At 34.7% G+C, this 24,138-nt stretch overlaps 1 protein-coding gene across 4 annotated transcripts in view; it reads left to right on the top strand.

The window, feature by feature from the left end:
• TBCK (TBC1 domain containing kinase) overlaps window positions 1-24,138 on the top strand; it is a 227,149-nt gene that overhangs the window by 109,342 nt on the left and 93,669 nt on the right. For all 4 annotated transcript variants that reach the window (XM_035030232.1, XM_035030235.1, XM_035030233.1 and 1 more), the window contains 2 exons: window positions 11,365-11,401; window positions 12,483-12,644. In XM_035030232.1, the coding sequence (XP_034886123.1) occupies window positions 11,365-11,401; window positions 12,483-12,644 (199 nt within the window). The remainder of the gene's footprint in view (window positions 1-11,364; window positions 11,402-12,482; window positions 12,645-24,138) is intronic.

Raw genomic sequence — 24,138 nt, 5'->3', positions numbered from 1 at the left:
AAATAGCACAACATGATCTCACTTTAAAAATGAGCCGCCTTGGGGGCGCCTGGGTGGCTCAGTCGTTAAGCGTCTGCCTTCGGCTCAGGTCATGATCCCAGGGTCCTGGGATCGAGTCCCACATTGGGCTCCCTGCTCGGCAGGAAGCCTGCTTCTCCCTCTCCCACTCCCCCTGCTTGTGTTCCTGCTCTCGCTATCTCTCTCTGTCAAATAAATAAATAAAAATCTTTTAAAAAAATAATAAAATAAATAAATAAATAAAAATGAGCCGCCTTTTGGGGCTCCTGGATGGCTCAGTCAGTTGGGCCTCTTGGTTTCAGCTCAGGTCATGATCTCAGGGTTGTGGGATTGAGCCCGGTGTCATGGGGCTCCACGCTCAGCGGGGAGGCTGCTTCTCTCCCTCTCCCTTTGCCCCGCCCCCCAACCCCACCCCACCCCTGCTCTAACTCATGCACACACTCTCTTTCTCAAATAAATAAATACATCTTAAAAAAAAGTGAGCCACCTAAAACTAATATTATACTATATGTTAACTGGAATTTAAATAAAAACTTAAAAATATAATAAAAATTAAAATGAGCGCAATCAAGAGTATAAAGAGCTCAGAAAAATAGATTAACAAAAGGAGATAAAAAGTGAACTGATAAAGCCCAGAGAACTTTGAGAATATTATATTAATAAGAGTCTCATTAAAATAGTGAAAACTAGAATGAAAGTATAAACCCACTTAATGACATAACAAGTAGTTTTGAGGAAATCATACAAAATAAAATGGAAAAGGATAAGTATACCTAAGTAATTGCAAAGGGAATTTCAGATAAAATTTCATAGCAACACTCATGGAGAATTGTGTACAAAATTTCAAGAGAACAAAAGTTAACTGGGAAATTTCATAATAGCCAAGTTATCCTTCAAATACAAATGTAGTAGACATGCAGGTTTTCTTTTAGCAGACATGCATTTGAAAAAAAAATTTAGGGGTGTCTGGGTAGCTCAATTGGTTAAGTGTCTGCCTTCAGCCAAGGGTTCTGGGATTGAGCCCCACATTAGGCTCTCTGCTCAGTGGGGAGTCTGCTTCTCCCTCTCCTGCCTCTCCCCTGGCTTGTGCTCTCATACTCTCTCACTCACTCTCTCTCTCAAATAAATAAAATCTTTTAAAAAAATTAAAAATAAAAAATTTTATTCAAGTATAGTTGACACAAAATGTGCCATTGGTTTTAGGTGTACAGTATATAGATTCTTAAGCATCCAAGAATTTAGGAAATACAAGCCCCAAGAGCTTCTTTTAGAGAAATTAAAATGAAAATAGATGATGAAATCCAACCAAGAAAGAGTTAAATAAAACTAGCAACTCGAGGAACTGGTTACTCCATTTAAATGAAGGATTAATACTAAACAACTGTGTTAATTATGTAATGATATAGAATTTAAATGTTATAAAACTTAATAATGTAAAAACTATATAAAAATTGAGGTATTAGAGAAGGGATAGAGAGTATAAGTGTAATAATTTTGTCATCTTTCAAAACAGGTAATCAATAGGTAATACTTAAGCTTGAAAGTATAGCTTAAAAGTTTTTTTCTGTTCTTTTTTTAGCAACTTTAACTAGATCTTCAGAAACTAATATCTCTTAAAGTAACAAATTTTCTGTTTTATTCACTTGTAAGTTTTATATCTAGTACTTCATAAAGTAGCAAGTGTAATATGATCCAGGTTTTGCTATGAATATTTTTATCTAAAATTTTATATAAATACAGAAATATATCAAGAGAAATGTTTATCATATATTAATTATTATTTGGGGGTATTAGTATTTGAGGCTTAAAAATTTTTTTTTAAACAACTGTAGAACATTTCCTTCATCACAGAAAGTTCTGTAACAGTGTTCCTCTGGAAGGATCTGATCTGGATCTAAAATGATCCAACTTTTTGGTTGTGTTCACAGTAAGTATGGGAGGTAATTTACCTACAATTTAGAGTATACAGTGTAATATTAATAAGTTATGTAGAAAAAAATACTTATAACCCAACTTATTTTTGTCTTCTCTACCATCCTTGTATAGTATAAAGAACATAGGCGGTCAGAAGTCCTGGCGTCTAGTGCCTGCTTTAAAAGTTATAGACCTGTGACTGTGGCATAGTAACTCACTTCCAGCCTCAGGTGGCTGATTAATAAATTAGGAAAAATAATGTCTACCTTGACTACCCACAGGACTCTGTGAGCCTTAGATAAGTTGAAATCTGTGAAAATGCTTTATAAAAAATAGAGATAATACAGTGTGAGCACATTAGATAAGGAAAGAAGACTTAGATTCTTAGTAAGTTTCAAGTCTCAAACCAAACAAATTACCAGGATAGTTAAAAATAAATAAAAAAACTTGCATTATCATTGGGGGAATCCACCATCAATAATCTACCAAAGAATGCCAGATGATTTAGATATAGATAAAATTTTCTGATTGTCAGAGAACAGGGAATATATACCCTGGAAATTTAAGTTAAGTTTGACTTCAAGCCCTAGCAAGGAGTCTAGATGGTATTGATTCAATAGCACCATATTCCATACTACTTTATCTATCTTTTCATGTATATGAGCCAAGTGTTTACATTTCTTTGTATCTGCCACAGTACCTAGCACAATTGTTTTCATATGTGAGAATGCAGTAATACTGATTGTTTTAGGAACAATCTCTTGCTTAAAGTTTACTGGCTCACAAAAATGTCAGAATGTAATTTTTTTTTCCATTTAAAATATCCTAAAGAGTTGCTCTGTGAATCACTCTTTATCTTATAGATTTATAATTTTCATCTCTCTTTTTTTTTTTAAGATTTTATTTATTTATTTGAGACAGAGAGAATGAGAGAGAGAACACATGAGAGGGGGGAGGGTCAGAGGGAGAAGCAGACTCCCTGCCGAGCAGGGAGCCCGACGCGGGGCTCGATCCCGGGACTCCAGGATCATGACCTGAGCCGAAGGCAGTCGCTTAACCAACTGAGCCACCCAGGCGCCCTAATTTTCATCTCTTGATTATTGTTCCGTAAAGGTGGTTATGGAAATAAAGGTAGATTTTGTTCTTAGAAGGTGTTTCCCCATAATTCTGAAAAGATAGAAGATGGGGAATACTGTTAAAGAAAGAGAACTGTTTAGTACTGCTTTTGCTTTTACTATATATATTTTTTTATTTATGGGAAACCCTTTCCCATTCTACTGAATTTCCCATTCTATTGAATTTACTCTCATTTAGCATAAAGCATCATTTTTTTCGTTGTTGAAGGAGATAATGGTCTTTTGAAAATGAGTGGCACAATGGAACAATGCAAATCTTGTGGAGCATTTTCTTGATTTTCAAGAATTTTCTTTTGTAGCAAACTTTGTTATACTATATGTAGCTCAGAGGATGATAGTAAGTCAGAAAGACAAAATAAAGTAGAATTTGGTAAATAGAAGAATTTGGAAAATAGAAGAAACAGAATTGGTATAAGTAAATTTGAAATTTTGTGAACTGACAGTAGCTGTCATGGGACTGAGTAATGTTGATTCTGAGAGCCAACAGGAGGGTAAATACTTTAGCCTTCTTAGGCTATGCCTTGCCTTTACTGAGTCTACCCCAACCTGTAAAACATGTACAGTTCCCAGTGCTTAGGGTTCCCTTCTCCTTACCTTTCACTCCTGTGCTACTTATTCCAGAGTGTGTGAAGCTTTTGTTAGATGGCTTCATAAGACCTCAGCCCTTTGGGTTGTTAAAATACATTTTTTATTACAAAAGTTTCTGGACTGTTACTAAGAATGATCATTGTAATTCCTATACTGATGTCTGATACATCCTCTGCCAGGTGTTTTAGATCCATTAACTAATCTTCACCTAAACCTAAAGGTTTAAAGAGATATATAACTACCAGATCACAAAGTCTAGAGTTTCAAGAAAATATGTGAAAGTATCTACCACTGCTAAACAACAACAACAAAAACCTGCTAGTTTTTAAGCATTCTTTCTTGAGTGGCTAGATATTTATTTCCCTAATTCAGAGAGTCACTATGAGGTATCAGATTAATGGTCAACGTGTATTTTATAGAGGTAACTTAAATGTAAACATACTTCTGACTTGAGGCAAACAAAAAATACAATATGCTCATAAGAAGCTAGATTAAGAAAGTCAACTAGAAGGGACTCCCTTTTATAATAACAATAATAATTGTATTATTTAAAATAGAATGAAAATAACAATTTTTATAATACATAAAATAAGTAAAAATAGAAACTAAAAATATTAGGAAAGACAATGTGAAAATATGTAAATATACATTTGACAGAAGATTCATCCAGAGTTTATAAGAAATATTTCCTTTTTTTAATCTTTTACATTTGTATACTTTTACAACTATTTAAGCCATAATTTTATACTTTTCAAAATCAAGTTAATGAGCTTCCGGCCTTTGTTGTTTCTGTTGATAGTTGTAATATTCATATTACTAGGCCATTTGTAAAGATGTCCTGAAATGCTAAATATCACTATTCTTTCTTGCTATAGCTAGGGGGCAGTATTTACTCAGCTGACTCGTGGTAGACTACCACTAGGCCAAATAAAGCAAAATAATATAATGATCTGGAGAAAATAATTAAAGCATGTAGGATTTTTTTTTCATTGGGTTTCAGTTTCCATCTTTAAATCAGGAAAAGCTAATAATATTTCTAACTTAATAAGACTAATTTTATATATTTTTTATATTTGCAATAAAATATTTCATTATTTAATTGCTATTTTTTAAATTAAAACCTGAACCAGCCTAGTATTCAAATTATGTTATACTGCTGTCTTTCTCATATATTAGACTGCATTATGAAGATGTACCAATATCCTAAGAAATTATTTAAGATTAAAATATCAGTTAAAATTTTAAAAGGAAGAAATAAAGAAAGAATAAATAACAGGCACTACCATTTCACAGAATATATTAACTATTTATTTACCTGACTTTAGTTGGTAAGAGATGACTGGTACTGGGGAGCACCTAGGAGTTATTATGTATTAAAGAAATGTTTTCAACTTGAATTATTACTTTTCAAATATTATTAGAATATGCTTCATTTCACTTATTTCTAATAACTTTTTATAATTGTTGTCAAAGTATAAGTATATAATTCAGAATTTTAAGTTTGGTGTTGTTTAAATACTTTCCACTATTTAATATGAAGGATATATAAAACCCAAGGAAGATTAGCTAATTTCTCATTATTTCATATTTATTGAAAACTTCTCAAGAAAGTGTATAATCTCATTTTTGGATCTTTTAATCTATCCTTTCAGTTATCTTCATTATATATTTTGTTCTTTCTTTCAACAAATCTTTGAGTGCCTATTACGTGCTGCCCTTTTTCCTAGGCCATGGGTATGTCAATAAAAAAAAAAAAAGACAAAATCTCTGCCCCCATTGAATTTATATTCTAGTGGGGGATAGACAATAAAAAAGATAAATATACTATGTGATATGTTGGGTAGTGGTAAGTACTAAAGAGGAAAAAAAACTAAAGCAGGGACATGAATGTAAAGTACTCAGATGTAGAGGAAATTGAAATTTTTTTTTAAAGATTTATTTATTTATTTGAGAGAGAGAGAGTACATGAGAGGGGGGAGGGTCAGAGGGAGAAGCAGGCTCCCCGCTGAGCAGGGAGCCCGATGCGGGACTCGATCCAGGGACTTGATCCAGGGACTCCAGGATCATGACCTGAGCCGAAGGCAGTCGCTTAACCAACTGAGCCACCCAGGCGCCCTGTAGAGGAAATTGAATTTTTTAATAACATAGGCGAAGGGATTGGGGGGATGGGTTAAATAAGGGATGGGGGTTAAGGAGGGCACTTGTTGTGATGAGCACCAGGTAATGCATGGAAGTGTTGAATCACCATATTGTACACCCGAAACTAATATAACACTGTTAACTAACTGGAATTAAAAACTTGAGGGAGAGGAGAGAAAGGGTGGGGGGGAGGAAGGGAGGGAGGGAGGAAGGAGAACAGAAAAGGAAGGGGAAGGGAAGGGATGGGAAGGAGCGAAGTCAGGGAAAGCCTAATGGAAAAAGTGACTTTTGAATAAATACCTTAAGGAACTGAGGGAAAGAGCAATTGAAGCAGAAGCAATAGCAAGTGCTAAAGCCCTCAGGAGGTGTAAGCATGCCAGGGATGTTGAAGAAGCAGCCAGGAGACCAATGTGACTGGAGCTCAATGAACAAGGAGGTGAGAGTCAAAGAGGACCAGATTTTACATCAAAGCAGATTTCATAGTTAAGACTTCAGCTTTTACAGTGTTGGAAAGCCACTGGATACTGTTGACCAGAGGAATGATATGTTCTGATCTAAACATTTTAACAAGATCATTCTGGCTGTTATGGTAAGAGAAACCCAAGGAAGAACACAGATAGAATTTAAAAAGGTTAGTCATGCACTATTGTAATAATCTAGGCAAGAGTGGCTTGAATCAGGAAATTAGCGGTAGGGGTGGTAAGCAGTTTTTACATTCTGGAATAATTTTGAAGGTAGAGCCAGCAGGATTGCTGGTGGCAGATGTACAATGTAGGAGAAGGAGAAGTTAAGAATGATGCCAGAATTTTTTACCTGAGCAATTAGAACAGAGTTGCTCTTAACTGAGATTTGGAAGACTATACTTAGAGCACAAATTTTTGAAGTAGTCTCAGGAGCTCAGTTTGGGACATGTTTTGTATATCTGTTAGACATACAAGTGGAAATGTCAACTGGCATTTAGACATGTGGGTTTGAAATTCAGGGGAGAGGCCTGGGATAGAGCTATAAAAATGGGGGAGTCCTCACACTGTATATAATCATTTGGAGAAAATAGAAAAGAGGAAAAGTCCAAGGACTGAAAATAGGGGATGCCAATATTTAAGTCAAGGAGATGAAGAAGAACCAACAAAGGAGATGGAGCAACAATCAGAAAGGTAAGAAGAAAAATAGATGAATGTGGTATCTTGGAAGTCAAATCGGAGAGGCGGGTTGAGAAGGTAAGAGTAGTTAACTATGGCAAACCCTGATGATTGCTAAAGAAGAACTGAGAAGGAGAATTGGCTATTAGATTTAGCAACAGGGAAATCTTTTATGACGAAGATAAGAGCAGTTTTGGTGGTGAGGTGGAGGCAAGAACCTAAGTGGAATGAATTGAGAGAATATGCAATGAACATCTACTGCCCTTAATGAACTATAAGCTCCTTACAGGCTGGACCTATGTTTTGTTCACTGCTGTATCCTATCCATCAGAGCAGAGAGTGAATTCTCCCTTACTCTGTCTTCTATTAATATTACTAATAGAAGTATTACTTCTGTTCTATTTAGACCTCCAACAAATTGCATAAGGCCCACTCACATTAGGGAGAACAGTCTGCTTTATTAAGTCTACTGATTCACATGTTGATCTTATCCAGAAACACCCTCAAAGACACAACCAGAATAGTGTCTAACTAATAACTGGACACCCCATATCAGTCAAATTGACACATAAAATCAACCATCGTAAGAACCATTGACTTTTTTGGTGATTATCGATATGGTTGCCTTTAAATCTACCATTTGCTATTTTTATTCTGTCTCATCAATTCTTTGTTTTCCTTTTCCTTTTTATCTGTCTTCTTTTAATTCATTGGATTTTTTTTCTGTGATTTTATTTTATCTCCTTTGTTGACATGTTAGCTATGACTCTGTTGTGTTTTCTTATTGGTTTCCCTAGGATTTATACAGTGGTCTTCAAACAGGCAGTTTTGCCTCCCAGAGGGTTTTTGGCAATGTCTAAAGACATTTTTGACGAAACTGGGTGAATACTATTGGCATCTAGTGGGTGGAGGCTGGATTGCTGTAATAATCTGAAAATGCAAAGGACATTCCCAACCAAAAGTTATCTAACCTAAAATGTGAATAGTGATGAAGAAATTCTGGTTTATATTATAATTCTTTAACCTACCACCATTTGCTTTCAAGTTATATTATACCACTTCACAGATAGTACAAATACTTTATAATATATACTTCCATTTTCCCCTCCCAGTGTTTGTGTTATAGTTGTCCTAAATTTTATTTCTACATATGTTATAAACCCCACAATAAATTACTATTTTTGCTTTAAAGAAATTACTATTTTTAAAGATTTTTTAAAAATAAAAGTCTTATATTCAGCCACATACACATTTACAATCCCTGTATGTCTCTTCATTCTGTGTAGATCTAGATTTCCATCTGGTATCATTTCCTTTCTGCCTGGAAGACTTCTTCAGTATTTCTTGTAGTATAGGACTGCTCGTGATGAATTTTTTCAGTTTCTATGTGTGTGAAAGAGTCTTTATTTTACCTTTTGTCTTCAAAAGATATTTTTGCTGAGCATACAATTCTACATAGATTTTTTTAATACTTTAAAAATGTTGCTACACTGTCATTTATTGGGCACTGACAAAACATTTTTTGAGAAGAATCTTCTCATTGATGCTCTTACATAATGTGTGTGTGTGTGTGTGTGTATGTCTCTCTAGCTATGGTGTATAAGATTTTTCTCTTTACCACTGATTTTGAGGAATTTGAGTATGATGTGCCTTGGTGTGGTTTTCTTCATGGGTCTTGTGTTTGGGCAACTTGAGATTATTGGATCCTATTAGTTTTTAGTTTTCACCAAATTTGGAAAATGTTCAAGCTATTATTTCTTCAAATATTTTTTCTGTCCCCTTTCATATTTTCTCTCTCTCATTCGTATCTCTAATAACATACATATTTAGCTGATTGAAGTTGCTCACTGATGCTCAAGGCTGTTTTTTGTTTTTTTGTTTTTGTTTGTTTTTGTCCTTTTTCTTCCTTTGTTTCATTTTGGGTACTTTCTATTTCAGTGTTTTCAAGTTCACTAATTTTTTCATCTGCAGTGTCTGATCTGCTCTTAAATCCCATCCAGTATATTTTTTTATCTCAGACATCCTACTTTTCATCTCTAAAAGTTTGATATTTTTGGTTGTTTTTTTTTTTTTTTTTGTATCTGCCATGTCTCTACTTAACATAAACCTCCTTAGCTTTTTGAACATATGAAATATAGTTATAAAAAGTATCTTAACATCATTGCCTGGTATTACAAACGTCAGTTCTGTGTGCATTTTGATTGAATTATTTTTCTCCTCATTATGGATCACTTTTTTCTGCTACTTTTTACTACTGGTATTTTTTTTTATTAGATTCCAGACATTATGAATTTTACCTTGTTGAATATTGAATATTTTTATATTCTTATAAATATTCTTGAGCTTTATTTTGGGATGTAACTAACTAACATTGAAACAATTTGATCCTTTCAGGGGCGCCTGGGTGGCTCAGTTGATTAAGTGACTGCCTTCAGCTCAGGTCATGATCCTGTAGTCATCGAGTCCCCCATCAGGCTCCCTGCTCAGCAGGGAGTCTGCCTCTCCCTCTGACCCTACTTCCTCTCATGATCTCTCTCTCTCATTCTCTCTCTCAAATAAATAAATAAAATCTTTGAAAAAAAAAGAAACAATTTGATCCTTTCAAAGCCTGCTTCTAAGGTTATTAAGTAAGACCGCAGCAGCATAATTTGGAAGCATAATTTTGCTAATATTACTAAGGCAATACTCTTTTGAGTACTCTACCCAATTACTTGTTTATTATAGGTTTTTTGTTCATTTATTAGTTTGTTTTTTTATTCTGACTGATGGTAAGATGAACTATTCCTGGCTTTGTGTGAGCCTGGCAAGTTTTCCCTCTGATCTTTTGAAGTGATTCCTTCCCTACTTTGTGTAGTTTCCTCATACAATGCCCTCTTCACTCTGGGAAAACAGATGTTAGCTTGTTACTGAAGCTTAAGTAATTCAGTTAAGATTCCTAATGGCAAATAATTGGCTTTGATCAGGACGGTAGAGGTATTGTAATATAATTTATGTCATGTCCTTTAAAGAAAGGAAAACTAAAAAATAGTGATGAAACATATATTTACTATTTCTAAACTTAAATTAAGCTGAAGAGTTTGGATTTTGTTATATTTTATTGTTTTCTACAATCCATATACTCTTTACAGTAAAATCACATACCTTTATACTTTTCAGTTTTCACTTTTATAATGTCACTTGAAAGAACTATCTATGTGTATATAAATGATCTTGTGGAGAGCAATGAGCTTTATTTCACATACAGTACTTAGATTTTTTTTTTAATTTTTTTTTTTAAGATTTTATTTATTTGCGAGAGAGAGAATGAGAGACAGAGAGCATGAGAGGGAGGAGGGTCAGAGGGAGAAGCAGACTCCCCGCTGAGCAGGGAGCCTGATGCGGGACTTGATCCCGGGACTCCAGGATCATGACCTGAGCCGAAGGCAGTCGCTTAACCAACTGAGCCACCCAGGCGCCCAGTACTTAGATTTTAAGGTACTGTATAATTATACCTAGGGTTCTTGACTAGCATTTTGATGGCATAAATACTCAGTGGTGTGCTATGCAAAGACATGTACAACTCTACTCATAAATTCATAATTGATAAGTGCTGAAAGAATATTTAAACCCTAAAGGTAGTACAGAAATCTTTGTCTAATGGTAGACTGCATTGATACCCAAAGTACAATAAAATTAGAGCTTTTTCAGATTTTTCTATAAATTATTGATTTTTGATACCTGCTACTGACAAAGGAGATTTTACTCTACTTTTAGAAATTAGGAATGATTTCTCACTTTCAGAATGTCAAAAAATTAATTGAAAGTATGTGTACAAGTGTGTCTGTGTGTGTGTGTATGTATTTATTTTCATTCCTAGACAGTGAACTTAGGAAAATAAATTTGTCACTCAGCTGAAGACCCATTTCATTTCAGGATCTCATTACTTTTATTCTGTTACGAAGTTTCCTATTAATTTAGAGAGTGGTAATAGAAAGCCTATGCTTCATAGTACCTTTTTATGAGACATTTTGGACATTTTTCAAATACCATCGTAACAATTCTCAAAAAATACTAAGGGTAACTCCATACTGATAAGGACCATTAAAATCCCAGAAATATTTTTGTAAAAATCTGAAAGTATACCCTTGGAGTTGGCTTGCTAATATTGTGTTTGGGTTAAACGTTGTCTTGAGTATTTTCTTTGATGAAATGAAGACATTCTGTGGAATAATCCTTGGTGAAAGTGTCATCTGCAGCATTTGTAAGAGATAATATTATTTAAAAGAGTATTTGTGGTAATAATATAATTATTGACATTCACTCTTATTTTAATCAGTGGAGTAGACCAAAGCATCGAATATTTTTTACATTCAGTTTATTAGTAATCATTGTAATTATATTTTATTTCTTCTTTATCCATCCCTGGAACCCCTTTCCTCTTCCACCCATAGCTCTATGCCATCCCTTGGTTTCTCACAATGTTTACTCGTAAGTATCATTTTCCCTTTTCTTTCAGTATCGTATTAGTAAAAGGACAGCTCCATTCTTCCCCAGTATATTATAGTTACAGTGATATTAAACAGATATAATTACATAAACATCCTTATGTAATTCTAATGTAATAGAGTTGGGTAGGGAGAAATTTGAATTGTTTTGACTGATGAATATCAAAAAGAGTATTGCATAGGATGAGTGTTGCATGGTGATGTATAGGATGCCTATCTTACATGTCATGACATTCATACAATCTTTTCCCTCTAATGAAAAAGAAATTAACATTAACTATAGTACTTACGTAGAGTTTTTTGGAAGACAACTTTTACAAACCAAATGAGACTCAATTTTTAGAGATCCTCTAATAGCTAATACTTTTGCTATTTCCAAACCTGGAATTCCTCTAGAAATAGATTATGTGGGTATATAATAGTTTAATCAATGACAGGTATTAATATGGTGAACATTCTGCTTAAATGGGTACAAATGACAAATGGAATACTATATTTAGAGTAGATCTGTATGCATTGGCCTGGAAGGATATCCACAGTATCATTAAGTGTAAAAACTAAAGTTGCAAAAAATGGGATAAAATTTTTATGGGAACTTAATAAAGCAATTATTTAGAATGCATAATAAAAATGTTACAATACTCAATCTAAAAAAGGACTAAATTTCATCTAGGTAAATAAATTTATGAGAACAGTATAACAAGAAAATTCTAGGAAGAAATATAATGAATGAAACAACTATACCAGGATTGATGATGGAGGTTAGAAAATGTCATCTATTTGACCAATCTGATTATCAAATTTTAAAGATACCTTAGGAAGCAATAAATATTGTATGAAAACAGTTCTATAAACATTTAATGAAGCCAAACCAAAAATAGTGTTTATGAACATTTTATAAAACCGAATAAACATTTTATAAAAACAGTTTGGTAGTATTTGTTCTTCAACAGCTTTGACCATAAGGCATTTGTCATATGTCTAGTAAAACAGCTTGTTATTGTTTTAATTTGTTATTTTGTTTTTTATTTTAATTAATATATTTATATTTTGTTATTTTACAGATGTATTTCCACTGCACAAAATTTTCCACCTCTGGGATACCTTACTCCTTGGGAATTCCTCTTTCCCATTCTGTATTGGAGTAGCAATTCTCCAGCAGCTACGGGACCGGCTTTTGGCTAATGGCTTTAATGAGTGCATTCTTCTCTTCTCTGATTTACCAGGTACAGATATAAATAAATAGAATCACTAAATGAAATGTAATTATAAGATAAAGAGGCAGTCTTATAGCAATTTGCAAAAATAATCATCCAAGATTTCAAAATCTCTTCTTGAGCCTTGACTTCCTTCTGTGGATTCTCTCTCACTCATATACTGCCACATCTGCTGTTCCAGCATTGTAGGTACAAACCTGGGTCATACTAGATGGCTGTGGTTTACTTTCAAGTCAGTGATGCCACCAAAAGGGTAAAAGAACTGGGGGCAGTAACATATTTGCCTTCAATCTTAGGATGGGCCTGTTTATCTTCAGCTGATAGAGTCAATAGGCTACTTGGTTAGGTGTTTAAGAATCTATATTTTCACAAAGATGTAATCCACATGGAACTTTGCTCTCTCCTATCCATAGCTGCTTACTAACCATTTGACAGTTTGAGGAAAGGAAACGCTGTGCCCTTGGGAGGGCACATAACACTCCTAGGAAATTCCATGTCATACAGTGCGGGATAGTAAGTTAAGCTATATATTATATTCACAAGTGAAGAGTTTGTAAATCTAGGTGTCAAAAGCTAAGTGTGGAAATAGGAAATACAACTATGGTCTAAGCTTTGCTGCTGTGGTTGCAAAGATGAAAGTAATGTGATTACCTAAGATATAACAATCTGTGGAACTAAAAAACTATATTTTTGCAGAAACCAAAACGTTTTTCAGGTAGAAAAATTCTACTTTCTTCAAACAGCATTTCATTGGTTCCAGCCCTTCTGCTGAGTTTATTGTTTTTCATAGTTTTAGGCAGGCACAAGTGACTGCTGATAATAAATGCACTTGAAGTTATCCAAGAGATAAATTTGCCTAAAAAACAAAGAACAAAAGAAAGGGGGGCATGTGATGTAATAAGCACTGGGTATTATATAAGATTGGTGAATCATTGACCTCTCTCTTGAAACTAATAATACATTATATGTTAATTAATTGAATTTAAATTTTAAAAAACGATTAAAAAATAAATAAAACCTCAAAATAAAGGGTACCTTAAGATTACATATCTATTAAGCACTCTCAAGAGAAATAAGAAAACTGCTACCTACCCTGATTTTTATCTTTAGTGGATGATCTATATTTGGTACTTCACTGTCTCTCTGTTGTTGAAATCCTCATCCTTTTGGGAAAATACTGACAAAAATGCTTGGAATAATAACAAAAATGCTTGGATTTATGTAAAATTTCTCCTTCCTTCTTTCCCCCAAATTCAAAGTATTGCCATCATCTAACTTATCAAACTTAAGTTATTTTTTATATGAACAAATAATAGTTCAGTTCTTATATTATTTGTTTCTGGGAGATTCCTTTTGAAAATCAAATTATCTATTTTTTTTTCTTTTGGCATTGAATAGTAATAAAGAAGCTGGTTTCACAAACTAGGAACACTCTCTTGTACCCTGCGATGTTTCGCTCTCATTCCCAACTTAAACAAAGGATGATTAATTAGAATGAAAAGAATTTTTCTGGTCAGTTCTAAAATAAAATCAGAAATGCTGATTGTGCATTTTGAAATCAAGCAAATTTAATGCCTTTCCAATTTCATACATAAATGCACCGTTAAATACTGATGAAAGAATCTGTTGTCAGATTGTATAGGCATATTAACAGTAACTCTGCTTGTCCATTAAAATAAAATTATTATTTCTCAAATCAGAAAGTAAGAACACATTTGTTAGGACTGACTCGTTGAAAAGGTAAACTCTACCTACTTTGAAAATAGGATGCCTTCTGTTGATGTGAATTGCCTTGATCCTTAGCCATTATTCTGGCTCATCATTTGCTTGGTTACTGTATATAATTCCTGTTGGGGAAGAAAGAAATTATAATAAAAATATGACTTAAAAAAAACAGAAGGGGTCTAAACGTAGACCTTGCCCTAAAGTATACCCGTGTTTTATTTTTAATCAAAGGACACTTATTTGGGATGTATTTCCTAAGTAGATCTAAAAAGATGTTGAGCTTCCTAACTGTACTTGATGCTTGAAGGAACTGGAAGCGATCATGGGAAGTCCTAAGAAGTGAATCCAGATTAATACACACAAACACACTGAACGTGCCTTTTCTAAGCAAAAATTATGTGACATAAGCTTGGAACATATTTAAAAGAAACAATCTTTTTAAGTCTACAGAAAAAGGATAGGCTAACTCTATATTTCACCTTAATTCTTGAGACAAACTTTGTAGATAAAGACAGGATAGGATCAAACATGGATTTGAACTCACTAAATACGTTGTACTTTACTGAAATCCCCATTCAACTGAGTTTAAAAGCATAAGCAAACAGCAAATTTAACTAAATTCTTTGCGGAAGCAGATTGCTTCAGAACATCTATTGACAGTAACAGGATGGAAACACTACCCAGTTGGTAACATTGTGAACAAATAGGGTTGCATTTTTTTTTTTTTAGTTGTCCTTTCTAGTTGTTTCTTTCTACAAAGAGACACTCAGTAGCTCTAGTTGTTAAGAGCATGGACTGTGGAACCAGATCACCTGGGTTTCACATCCTGGCTGTCAGTTATAGCTGTGTGACCTTAGAGTCATGACCTAACCTCCTTGTTTCCTTAACTCTAATTACATGAGAATGATAATAGTACCTACCTCATAGGTTGTTGTGTTAAATAAATATATCTAAACAACCTAGAGCAGTACTGGCACAAAGCAAACACGATGTAAGTGATTATTTTTATTAATGTTGTCATCATCATTATTATGCTTTTTTTCACTTTTCCATTCTATCATGACAGGCTTTCCTATTGGTGGTATAAATGCAGCAATCACCCCATTTGGCTCTTTCTATAAATTATTAAAGTAGATATCAATCATATAGATCTCCTTGTTAGCAAAAGCAATTGAGGAATTACGTAAGAAGTCAAGTAAGCCTTCTATGTTGAGCGTATATTATGACTAAGAAGAATATTTCCTTTCATTGCTCAGAGACAGTGTAGTATAGTATATAGACAGCACAGGCTTTGCAGTCAAGACAGATAAGGGTTTAAGTACTAGCTCCGCCACACACTGCCTGTGTGAACTGGGAAACTTTCAGTGCAGTGCTCCTGCTGAAAGAGCTGTCTGTAGGTAACATAGATGTAGGTTCACATCCCAGTTCTGGCACATTAATTTCTGTTTTAGTGTTACAACGAGCACTAAAGATAATATACATAACATACCTGACACAAAATCCAGTACTGAGTACACAGTATGTGTAACTATTCTTTTAAAGTATATGTAGCATTTAATATTTTAAAAATACATAAAGAACATGTAACATTCAATCTCTGTAAGTCCCCTCTCCTTTCTCCCTCCTTTGCATCACTTTATACTAACTCTTTAATTCTTTTTTTTTTCCAGTGGTTTTCTTTTTTTTTTTTTTAAAGATTTTATTTATTTATTTGAGAGAGAGAGAATGAGAGACAGAGAGCACGAGAGGGAAGAGGGCAGAGGGAGAAGCAGACCCCCTGCTGAGCAGGGAGCCCGATGCGGGACTCGATCCCGGGACTCCAGGATCATGACCTGAGCCGAAAGCAGTCGCTTAACCAACTGAGCCACCCAGGCGCCCTAACTCTTTAATTCTTGAAGAGAGAACATAGCAAAAAGATACTATTTTTGCCAAAAATTATTCCCAAATTCTATTCCCTTGTAATAGATTATATAGTGGGATGTTACCTTCTGAGGAAGTACGAGTGATGCTAGAAAATGTTGCTAAAAGTTCTTGACATGTATTGCTGTGTGTGTCATGGTAGTACTAGGGGAGATAAATATGAAAGCAGTACATTTGCCATTTCTTATACAGTCTAAAAATAGCGGCAAGGTATTTTTAGAAGAAATACTGAGATTTTCATAGTGCCATCCAATACTGGATATTGGCCACTGGTGTTATGAAGACAGTTTCCAAGGTTACTACCTTTTAAGCTCAATTACAGGATGATGTCTGTCAGACTTCATTCTATCCTGTCTGGTATTGTTCTGCTATAGTGTCCATCTGAATTGAACTAAGAAATGCGAAAGGAGCACAAAACAAGGACAAATCATCCAGAAATATTATATAGATAAATAATGGTGTCAGTAAAGTTAAACCCCAGTAAATGTGGGCTTGTGAAAAATACCATGTTTAGAACAAAAAGGGAAGGCAAGAGTAGACTTACTTTTGGGAAACATTCAATAATATTGATCTATGAGACTTAGCAACTTTGCTTTAATGTTTTTGAGTGGTGAAGCATGTAAAGTGGATGAATTGGTTGTCAGGAAATTTTGACCACTTTCTGTGAGACCTTAAGATAAGTCATTCATTCCACACATGTCTAATAAAAACAATTATATGACAGACACAGTTTTATGCACTGAGGTCATAAACATAAGGATAAGACAGTACCAGCCCCATGGGATGAGGAAAAAGCACTGGAGGTTTAGAACGTAGCATAAGGATGACACAGAAGTGTGCAACTGTATGACCCTCTAACTTTAAGTAGGATACTAATAGAGGGTAGGATGACAGATAAAGATACTGGAGTGAATGGACTGGGATACTAGCACTGATGATGGTAATAAAAATTGATGAAATAGAGTCCTGATTATGGGGACCCTATATGATATGCTGAGGAATTTTGGATTTATTCCATATGCAGTTGGAAAGTGTTAAACAGAAAAGTGACATGATTAGATTTATATTTTAGAAAAATGATTCTTGGTGTAGCGTGCAAAATTGATTGGACACTTCTAAAATGCTATGTTTCCAAAGAATGAAAAGAGAGCAAGTGGCCCGAGATAAGTTCAAGAATATGGTAAAAGAGTACCTATTGATCTTTACCACAATAATTTACATGGCAAAGTCCTGAGAGAATTTTCGGATGCTATCTCTCTTTAGCACCTACAAAATCTTAGTAAATTGGTCTCTCACTGCACATTTCTTATGTTTTAGAATCCTCTTTTCTCCTTCCTACACTGCTGGTGGGAATGCAAAAAAAAAAAAAAAAAAAATCCTCTTTTCTAGTAATAACATTCTATCTGTGTGTTCCTTGGACTACAGATGATACTCATTACAAACAATGTTAAAATGTGAATCCGTGAGTTACTCAAGATTATTGGGTTTTGAATCTGTGCTTCTCTACCGACTATAGTATACTTCATCTCAGTATATTAAATGTTAGTAGCAGCAGTTCTATCAGCCTGAGGATGTCAGGGAGTACTGTCCTTATGATTTACCTTGTAAAGAATGCTTCATAATAAGCATATTCAATTCCATTCATCTTGTTTTCTGTTAGTAAGATAAGCAACTTTATAGTTGTTTGTTCAGCAGTGAAAGTTCTACTATATTATTGTTGAGATGTTTTCATGTCTTAGAACATCAATACTTAGAATACTTCTCACTTTCTTCTTATAAACAATTTGTGTCAAAAATATCTATGGTTGAGGGCGCCTGGGGCTCAGTCGTTAAGCGTCTGCCTTCGGCTCAGGTCATGATCCCAGGGTCCTGGGATCAAGTCCCACATCAGGCTCCCCGCTCTGCGGGAGGCCTGCTTCTCCCTCTCCCACTCCCCCTGCTTGTGTTCCTGCTCTCACTATGTCTCTCTCTGTCAAATAAATAAATAAAATCTTTAAAAAAAAAATATCTATGGTTGAGATAGGTAGATTAATAGGTTGCAGATCACCCTTATGGTTTTGGATGTTAATAAAATTATTCAAATGTTCTAAAATTTTTAATAGATAATAAATGATGCAATGTAATTGAACAAATGGAATATAACTCCATACCTAGCCTCTCCATTCTAGTCCAACTGAAAATTTTACACAAAAAAACTTTATAGGAAAGAAGATACAAAGACCTTGTGCTTCCTCTTTTTGTTTGTTTCTCTCAATATTTAAACATATTTTTAATTGATATAAGATTTATAGACAGTGAAATGTATAGGTGTCAATTGTACAATTCATTACATCTTGACAGTAATAAATATCTATGTAAACAACACCCTATTCAAGATATAGAATATTTGAATTACCCTAGAAAATTCCTTCATGTCACTCCCCTGTCAGTCTCTACTCCCCTGTTAGCAACCACTGTTCTATTAATGTGTATGGGTTTTATCTGTTCTTGGACTTTCTGTTTTCTCAACTGTGTCTTTTGATAAATTGATACTTTTGATTTTAATAAAGTTTATCAGTTTTTTCTTTTATGGTTATATTGTCAGGGGATGGACTGAGCTCAGCTGTTGTAGTAGCCAATTAAGAAAACAAACCAAAATTACACAGTCAAGTCTATATGCAAGAGGCTAAACAGAAGAAAGCACCAACTCCTCCATGTTTTATTTTTCCACATGGAATAGTGGAGGGTCAAGTGGATCAGCACAGACCTGGAGGTCTAACTACCAAGGGAGCCTGGAGCAAAATGTTCCTGCAATCTAATGGACCTGGAGGCCCAGGAAGGGTGGAGTGGAAACAGATTGGAGTAGAAGAGTAGTACTTAGTACTCAATTAGAGTGGAGGAAATATCTTCAAGTTCATCTTTCTCTGATAAAGAAGTCTTTGAAAGGTATCTGAAGAAGACCTCTGCCAAAGGCAACTGATAAAAGACATCTGTGTTGAGGCTTGGACTAGGAATGTAGATATGTGTAGCAGCATGGTCAGCCAGGGAGATCTGAGTCCTTGACAGGAACTGCCTTCAGAGACTACAGTGCATTGGTACAGTGCGCTGTACTAAGTCTGGTGTGAGGAGGGCAGCCTTCTCTCATGAGGCCTCCAGTTAAAGCATTTGTAATTGCCTATGGTTGAGCCTGAAAAATCATTTATGGATTTTTATCCAGAAGCCAGAATCCTCAAATAGTGTACCCTCCCTAAGAAATGTTTACCTAGTTTACCTACTCCAAAATCATTAAGATATTCTCCTCAGTTTTCTTCCAGAAGCTTATTTTAATTTTCATGTTTTGGTCTATGATCCAGTTGAATTCATTGGTATGATTTTGATATGGAGGTTCATTTATTGTCCCATATATTTATTCAGTTTTTTCAGTTCCTTTTGTTGAAAAGGCTTTCCTTTCCCCATTAAATTGCCTGAGTTTTTGTCAAAAAAATCTACAACAAAGCTGGTGGTAGTTTGATTAGGGTTGCTTTGAATCTATAGATCAGATTTAGGTGCAATTGCAGTTTTATCAATATTGAATCTTCCAATCCATGAACATGGTATATCTCCATTTATTTAGGTCTTCTTTAATTTCTCTCAACAATGCTTGTAGTTTTAAGTGTGATATTTTGCTTATTTTTTATTTTATTTTATTTTATTTTTAAAGATTTTATTTATTTATTTGAGAGAGAGAATGAGATAGAGAGAGAGCATGAGAAGGGGGAGGGTCCGAGGGAGAAGCAGACTCCCTGCTGAGCAGGGAGCCCGATGCGGGACTCGATCCTGGGACTCCAGGATTATGACCTGAGCCGAAGGCAGTCGCTTAACCAACTGAGCCACCCAGGCACCCTGCTTATTTTTTATTAAATATATTCCTAGGTATTTTATGCTTTTCATTCTATTGTACATCAAATTTTTAAATTTATTATCCAATTATGTCAATAATATATGGAAATTCAATTGAGTTTTGAACCATGATAGCCTTCAAACTTGCTAAATTCGTTTACTAGTTCTAATAGTTTTGTAGATTCCTTAGGGTTTTTTTCTAAATGTAAAAAACCATATTGTCTGAGAAGAAAGACAGTTGTATTTCTTCCTTTCCCATTTTTATGCCCTCCTTTTATTTTTCTTGCTTCATTGCACTGACTAGGACCTTCAGTCCACATTGAATAGAATTGATGAAAACACATCTTTGTCTTGGTTCACTCTTAGGAGGGAAAAAAAAAAAAGCATTTGATGTTTCACCATTAAGCTTTATGTTAGCTGTAGATTTTTTATAAATGCCCTTTATCAAATTGAGGAACTTCCCTTCTTTTCCTAGTTTGTTGAGAGTTTTTATGATTAATGGGTATTGAATTTTTGTCACATGTTTTTTTCAGCATTTATCATGTTAATCATATAGTGTTCCTCCCTTAGTCTCTTAATCTGAAGAATTGCATAATTAATAGTCCATTTTGTTAAACCAACCTCAAATTTCCAGGTGTGACAGAATAAGAACTATATATTTGGTTTCTTCCCCCACTTCCTGACAATAGTTCCTAAAACACTTGTAATTACCTGAATGACAGAGATGCTAGGAGCATCTTTTATTCTAATATTTGGTCCTTGACTTTGGTTCCTGACTCAAAGGTCCTAAATCCCTTGGAATTTCCTAGGTGATAGGGCAGCAGTTTATTTTAATGAGATAAATCTTTGTGGGCTCCTAGAGAACTTCAGGATAAGAGCTGGTAATCAGAAAGACCAAGCCATGATCCCCTATCCTCCTAGGACAGGAGAGGAGCTGGAAATTGAGTTAGTAATTACTCGTGCCTATGTGATGAAGCCTTTATAAAAATACCTAAAGAGTTCAGAGAGATTCTTGGTTGGTGAACATACCCACTTGCTGGGAGGTTCACCTCATCTTCACAGGGACAGAAGCTCCCACACTCAGGGTCCTTCTGGACATTGCCCTATATGCCTCTTCATCTGGCTATTCATTTGTATCCTTTATAATAAACTGGTAAACTTAAGTGTTTCCCTGAGTTCTGTGAGCTGTTATAGCAAATTAACCTGAGAAATGGATTGTGAGACCCACAATTTATAGTCAGTTGGTCAGAAGTATAGGTGACAACCTGGGACTTGTGACTGGCATCTGAAATGGAGGCAGTCTTGTGGGACTGAGCCCTTAACTTGTGGGGTCTGTGCAAATTCTGGGTAGTTACTGTTCAGAATTTAATTAAATTGTAGGACATCCAGCTGGTATCCAGAGAGTTGGAGAATTGGTTGTTGGTATAAGAGAAAATCCCTCACATTTGATATATCAGAAATATTGTGAATAGAGATAAACTTCTAAAAACTGAATCTTCCAAAACTGAATCAGGGAGGAATAGAAAATCTGAACAGACCAGTTACTAGTAACAAAATTGAATTATTAGTCAAAAAACTACCAACAGAGGCACGTGGGTGGCTCAGTCGGTTAAGTGTCCGACTCTTGATTTTGACTCAGGTCATGATCTTGGGGTCATGAGATCGAGCCCCATGTCAGGCTCTGCACTAAGTGTAGAGCCTGCTTAAGATTCTCACTCTCTCTCTCTCTCAAAACAAAAAAAAACTACCAAGAAAAAAGTCCAGGACAAGGTGGATTCACAGGTGAATTCTACCAAACATTTTAAGAATTAATACCTATTCTCCTCAAGCTATCCCAAAAAATTAGAAGAGGAAGGAAAGCCTCCAAATACATTCTACAAGACCAGCATTACCTTGATACTAAAAGTAGACAAAGACATCACAAAAAAAAAAAAAAAAGAAATGGGGCGCCTGGGTGGCTCAGTCGTTAAGTGTCTGCCTTCGGCTCAGGTCATGTTCCCAGGGTCCTGGGATCGAGCCCCGCATCGGGCTCCCTGCTCAGCGGAGAGCCTGCTTCTCCCTCTCCCACTCCCCCTGCTTGTGTTCCCTCTCTCGCTGTGTCTCTCTCTGTCAAATAAATAAATAAAATCTTAAAAAAAAAAAAAAAAGAAAGAAAAAAAGAAAAAGAAAACTGCAGACTAATAGCCCTGATGAACATAGATGCAAAAATGCTCAACAAAATATTAATAAACCACATTCAACAATATACTAAAAGGATCATTCACCACAATCAAGTAGGATTTATTTCAGGGATGCAGAGATAGTTTAGTATTCACAAATCAGTCAACATGATACATTAGCAAAATGAAGGATAAAAATCATCTGATCATCTCAACACATGCAGAAAAAGTATTTGACAAAATTCAACATCCACTCATGATAAAAACGTTCAACAAAGTACGTTTAGAGGGAACATACCTCAACATCATAAAGGCCATTTACGAAAAGCCTACAGCTAACATCAGACTCAATGATGAAAAACAACTTTTCCTTTGATGTCAGGAACAAAACAAGGATGTCCACTCTCACCACGTTTATTCAGCATAGTACTAGAAGTCCTAGAAACAGTAATCAGACAAGAGAAACAAATATAAGAGACATCTATATTGGTAAGGAAGAAGTTAAACAGTCACTATTTGCAGACATGATATTATACTCAGAAAACCCTAAAGACTCCACTGAAAAACTGTTAGAAGTAATAAACAAATTCAGTAAAGTTGCAGGACACAAAATTAATACACAGAAATCCATTGCATTTCTCTACACTAATAAGGAAGTAGCAGAAAGATAAATTAAGAAAACAATCCCATTTACAATTGCACCAAAAAGAATAAAATACCTAGGAATAAACTTAACCAAGGAGGTGAAAGACCTGTACTCTGAAAATGATAAATACTGATTGAAGAAATTGAAGATGACACAAACAAATGGAAAGATAGTCTCTGCTCATGGTTTGGAAGGATTAATATTGTTAAAATGTCCATACTACCCAAAGCAATCTACAGATTTAATGCAATCCCTATCAAAATACCAACAGCATTTTTCACAGAGCTAGGACAAATAATCCTAAAATTTGTATGCAACCACAAAAGACTTCAAATAGCCAAAGCAATCTTGAGAGAGAAGAAAGCCAGAGGTATCACAATCCCAGATTTCAAGATATGCTACAAAGCTGTAGTAATCAAAACAGCATGGTACTGGCACAGAAATAGACATACAGATCAGTTTAACAGAATAGAGAGCCCAGAAATAAACCCATGCTTATATGGTCAATTAATCTACAACAAAGGAGGCTAGAGTATACAATGGAAAAAAAGTCTTTTCAATAAATGGTGCTGGGAAAACTGAACTGCTACATGCAAAAGAATAAAACTGGGCCACTTTGTTACACCATACACAAAAACAAACTCAAAATGGATTAAAGACCTAAATGCACTGGGTGTTATATGCAAACAATGAATCATGGAACACTACATCAAAAACTAATGATGTAATATATGGTGATTAACATAACATAATTAAAAAAAAAAGACCTAAATGTAAGACCTGAAACCATAAAATGCCTAGAAGAAAACATAGGCAATAATTTCTTTGACATAAGCCATAGGAACATTTTTTTTAGATTATGTCTCCTCAAGCAAGGGAAACAAAAGCAAAAAATAAACTATTGGGACTACACCAAAATAAAAAGCTTTTGCACAGCAAAGGGAACCATCAACAAAACTGAAAGGCAACCTACTAAATGGGAGAAGGTATTTACAAATGAAATATCCAATAAGGGCTTGATATCCAAAGTATATAAAGAATGTTTATGCAAAACAACACTGAAATAAAAAACAATCTGATTAACAAATGGGCCAAGGACCTGAATTGACATTTTCTCCAAAGAAGACATACAGATGGCAAACAAATGAATGAAAAGATGCTCAACATCATTAATCATCAGGGAAATGCAAATCAA

This window comes from Mirounga leonina, unplaced genomic scaffold (genome assembly GCF_011800145.1).
Source record: "Mirounga leonina isolate KUSES-001 unplaced genomic scaffold, KU_Mleo_1.0 Mir_357, whole genome shotgun sequence".
Taxonomy (NCBI): Eukaryota; Metazoa; Chordata; class Mammalia; order Carnivora; family Phocidae; genus Mirounga; species Mirounga leonina.
The sequence above is the reverse complement of the archived record's forward strand: the minus strand, read 5'-3'. Positions and strand labels throughout refer to the sequence as shown.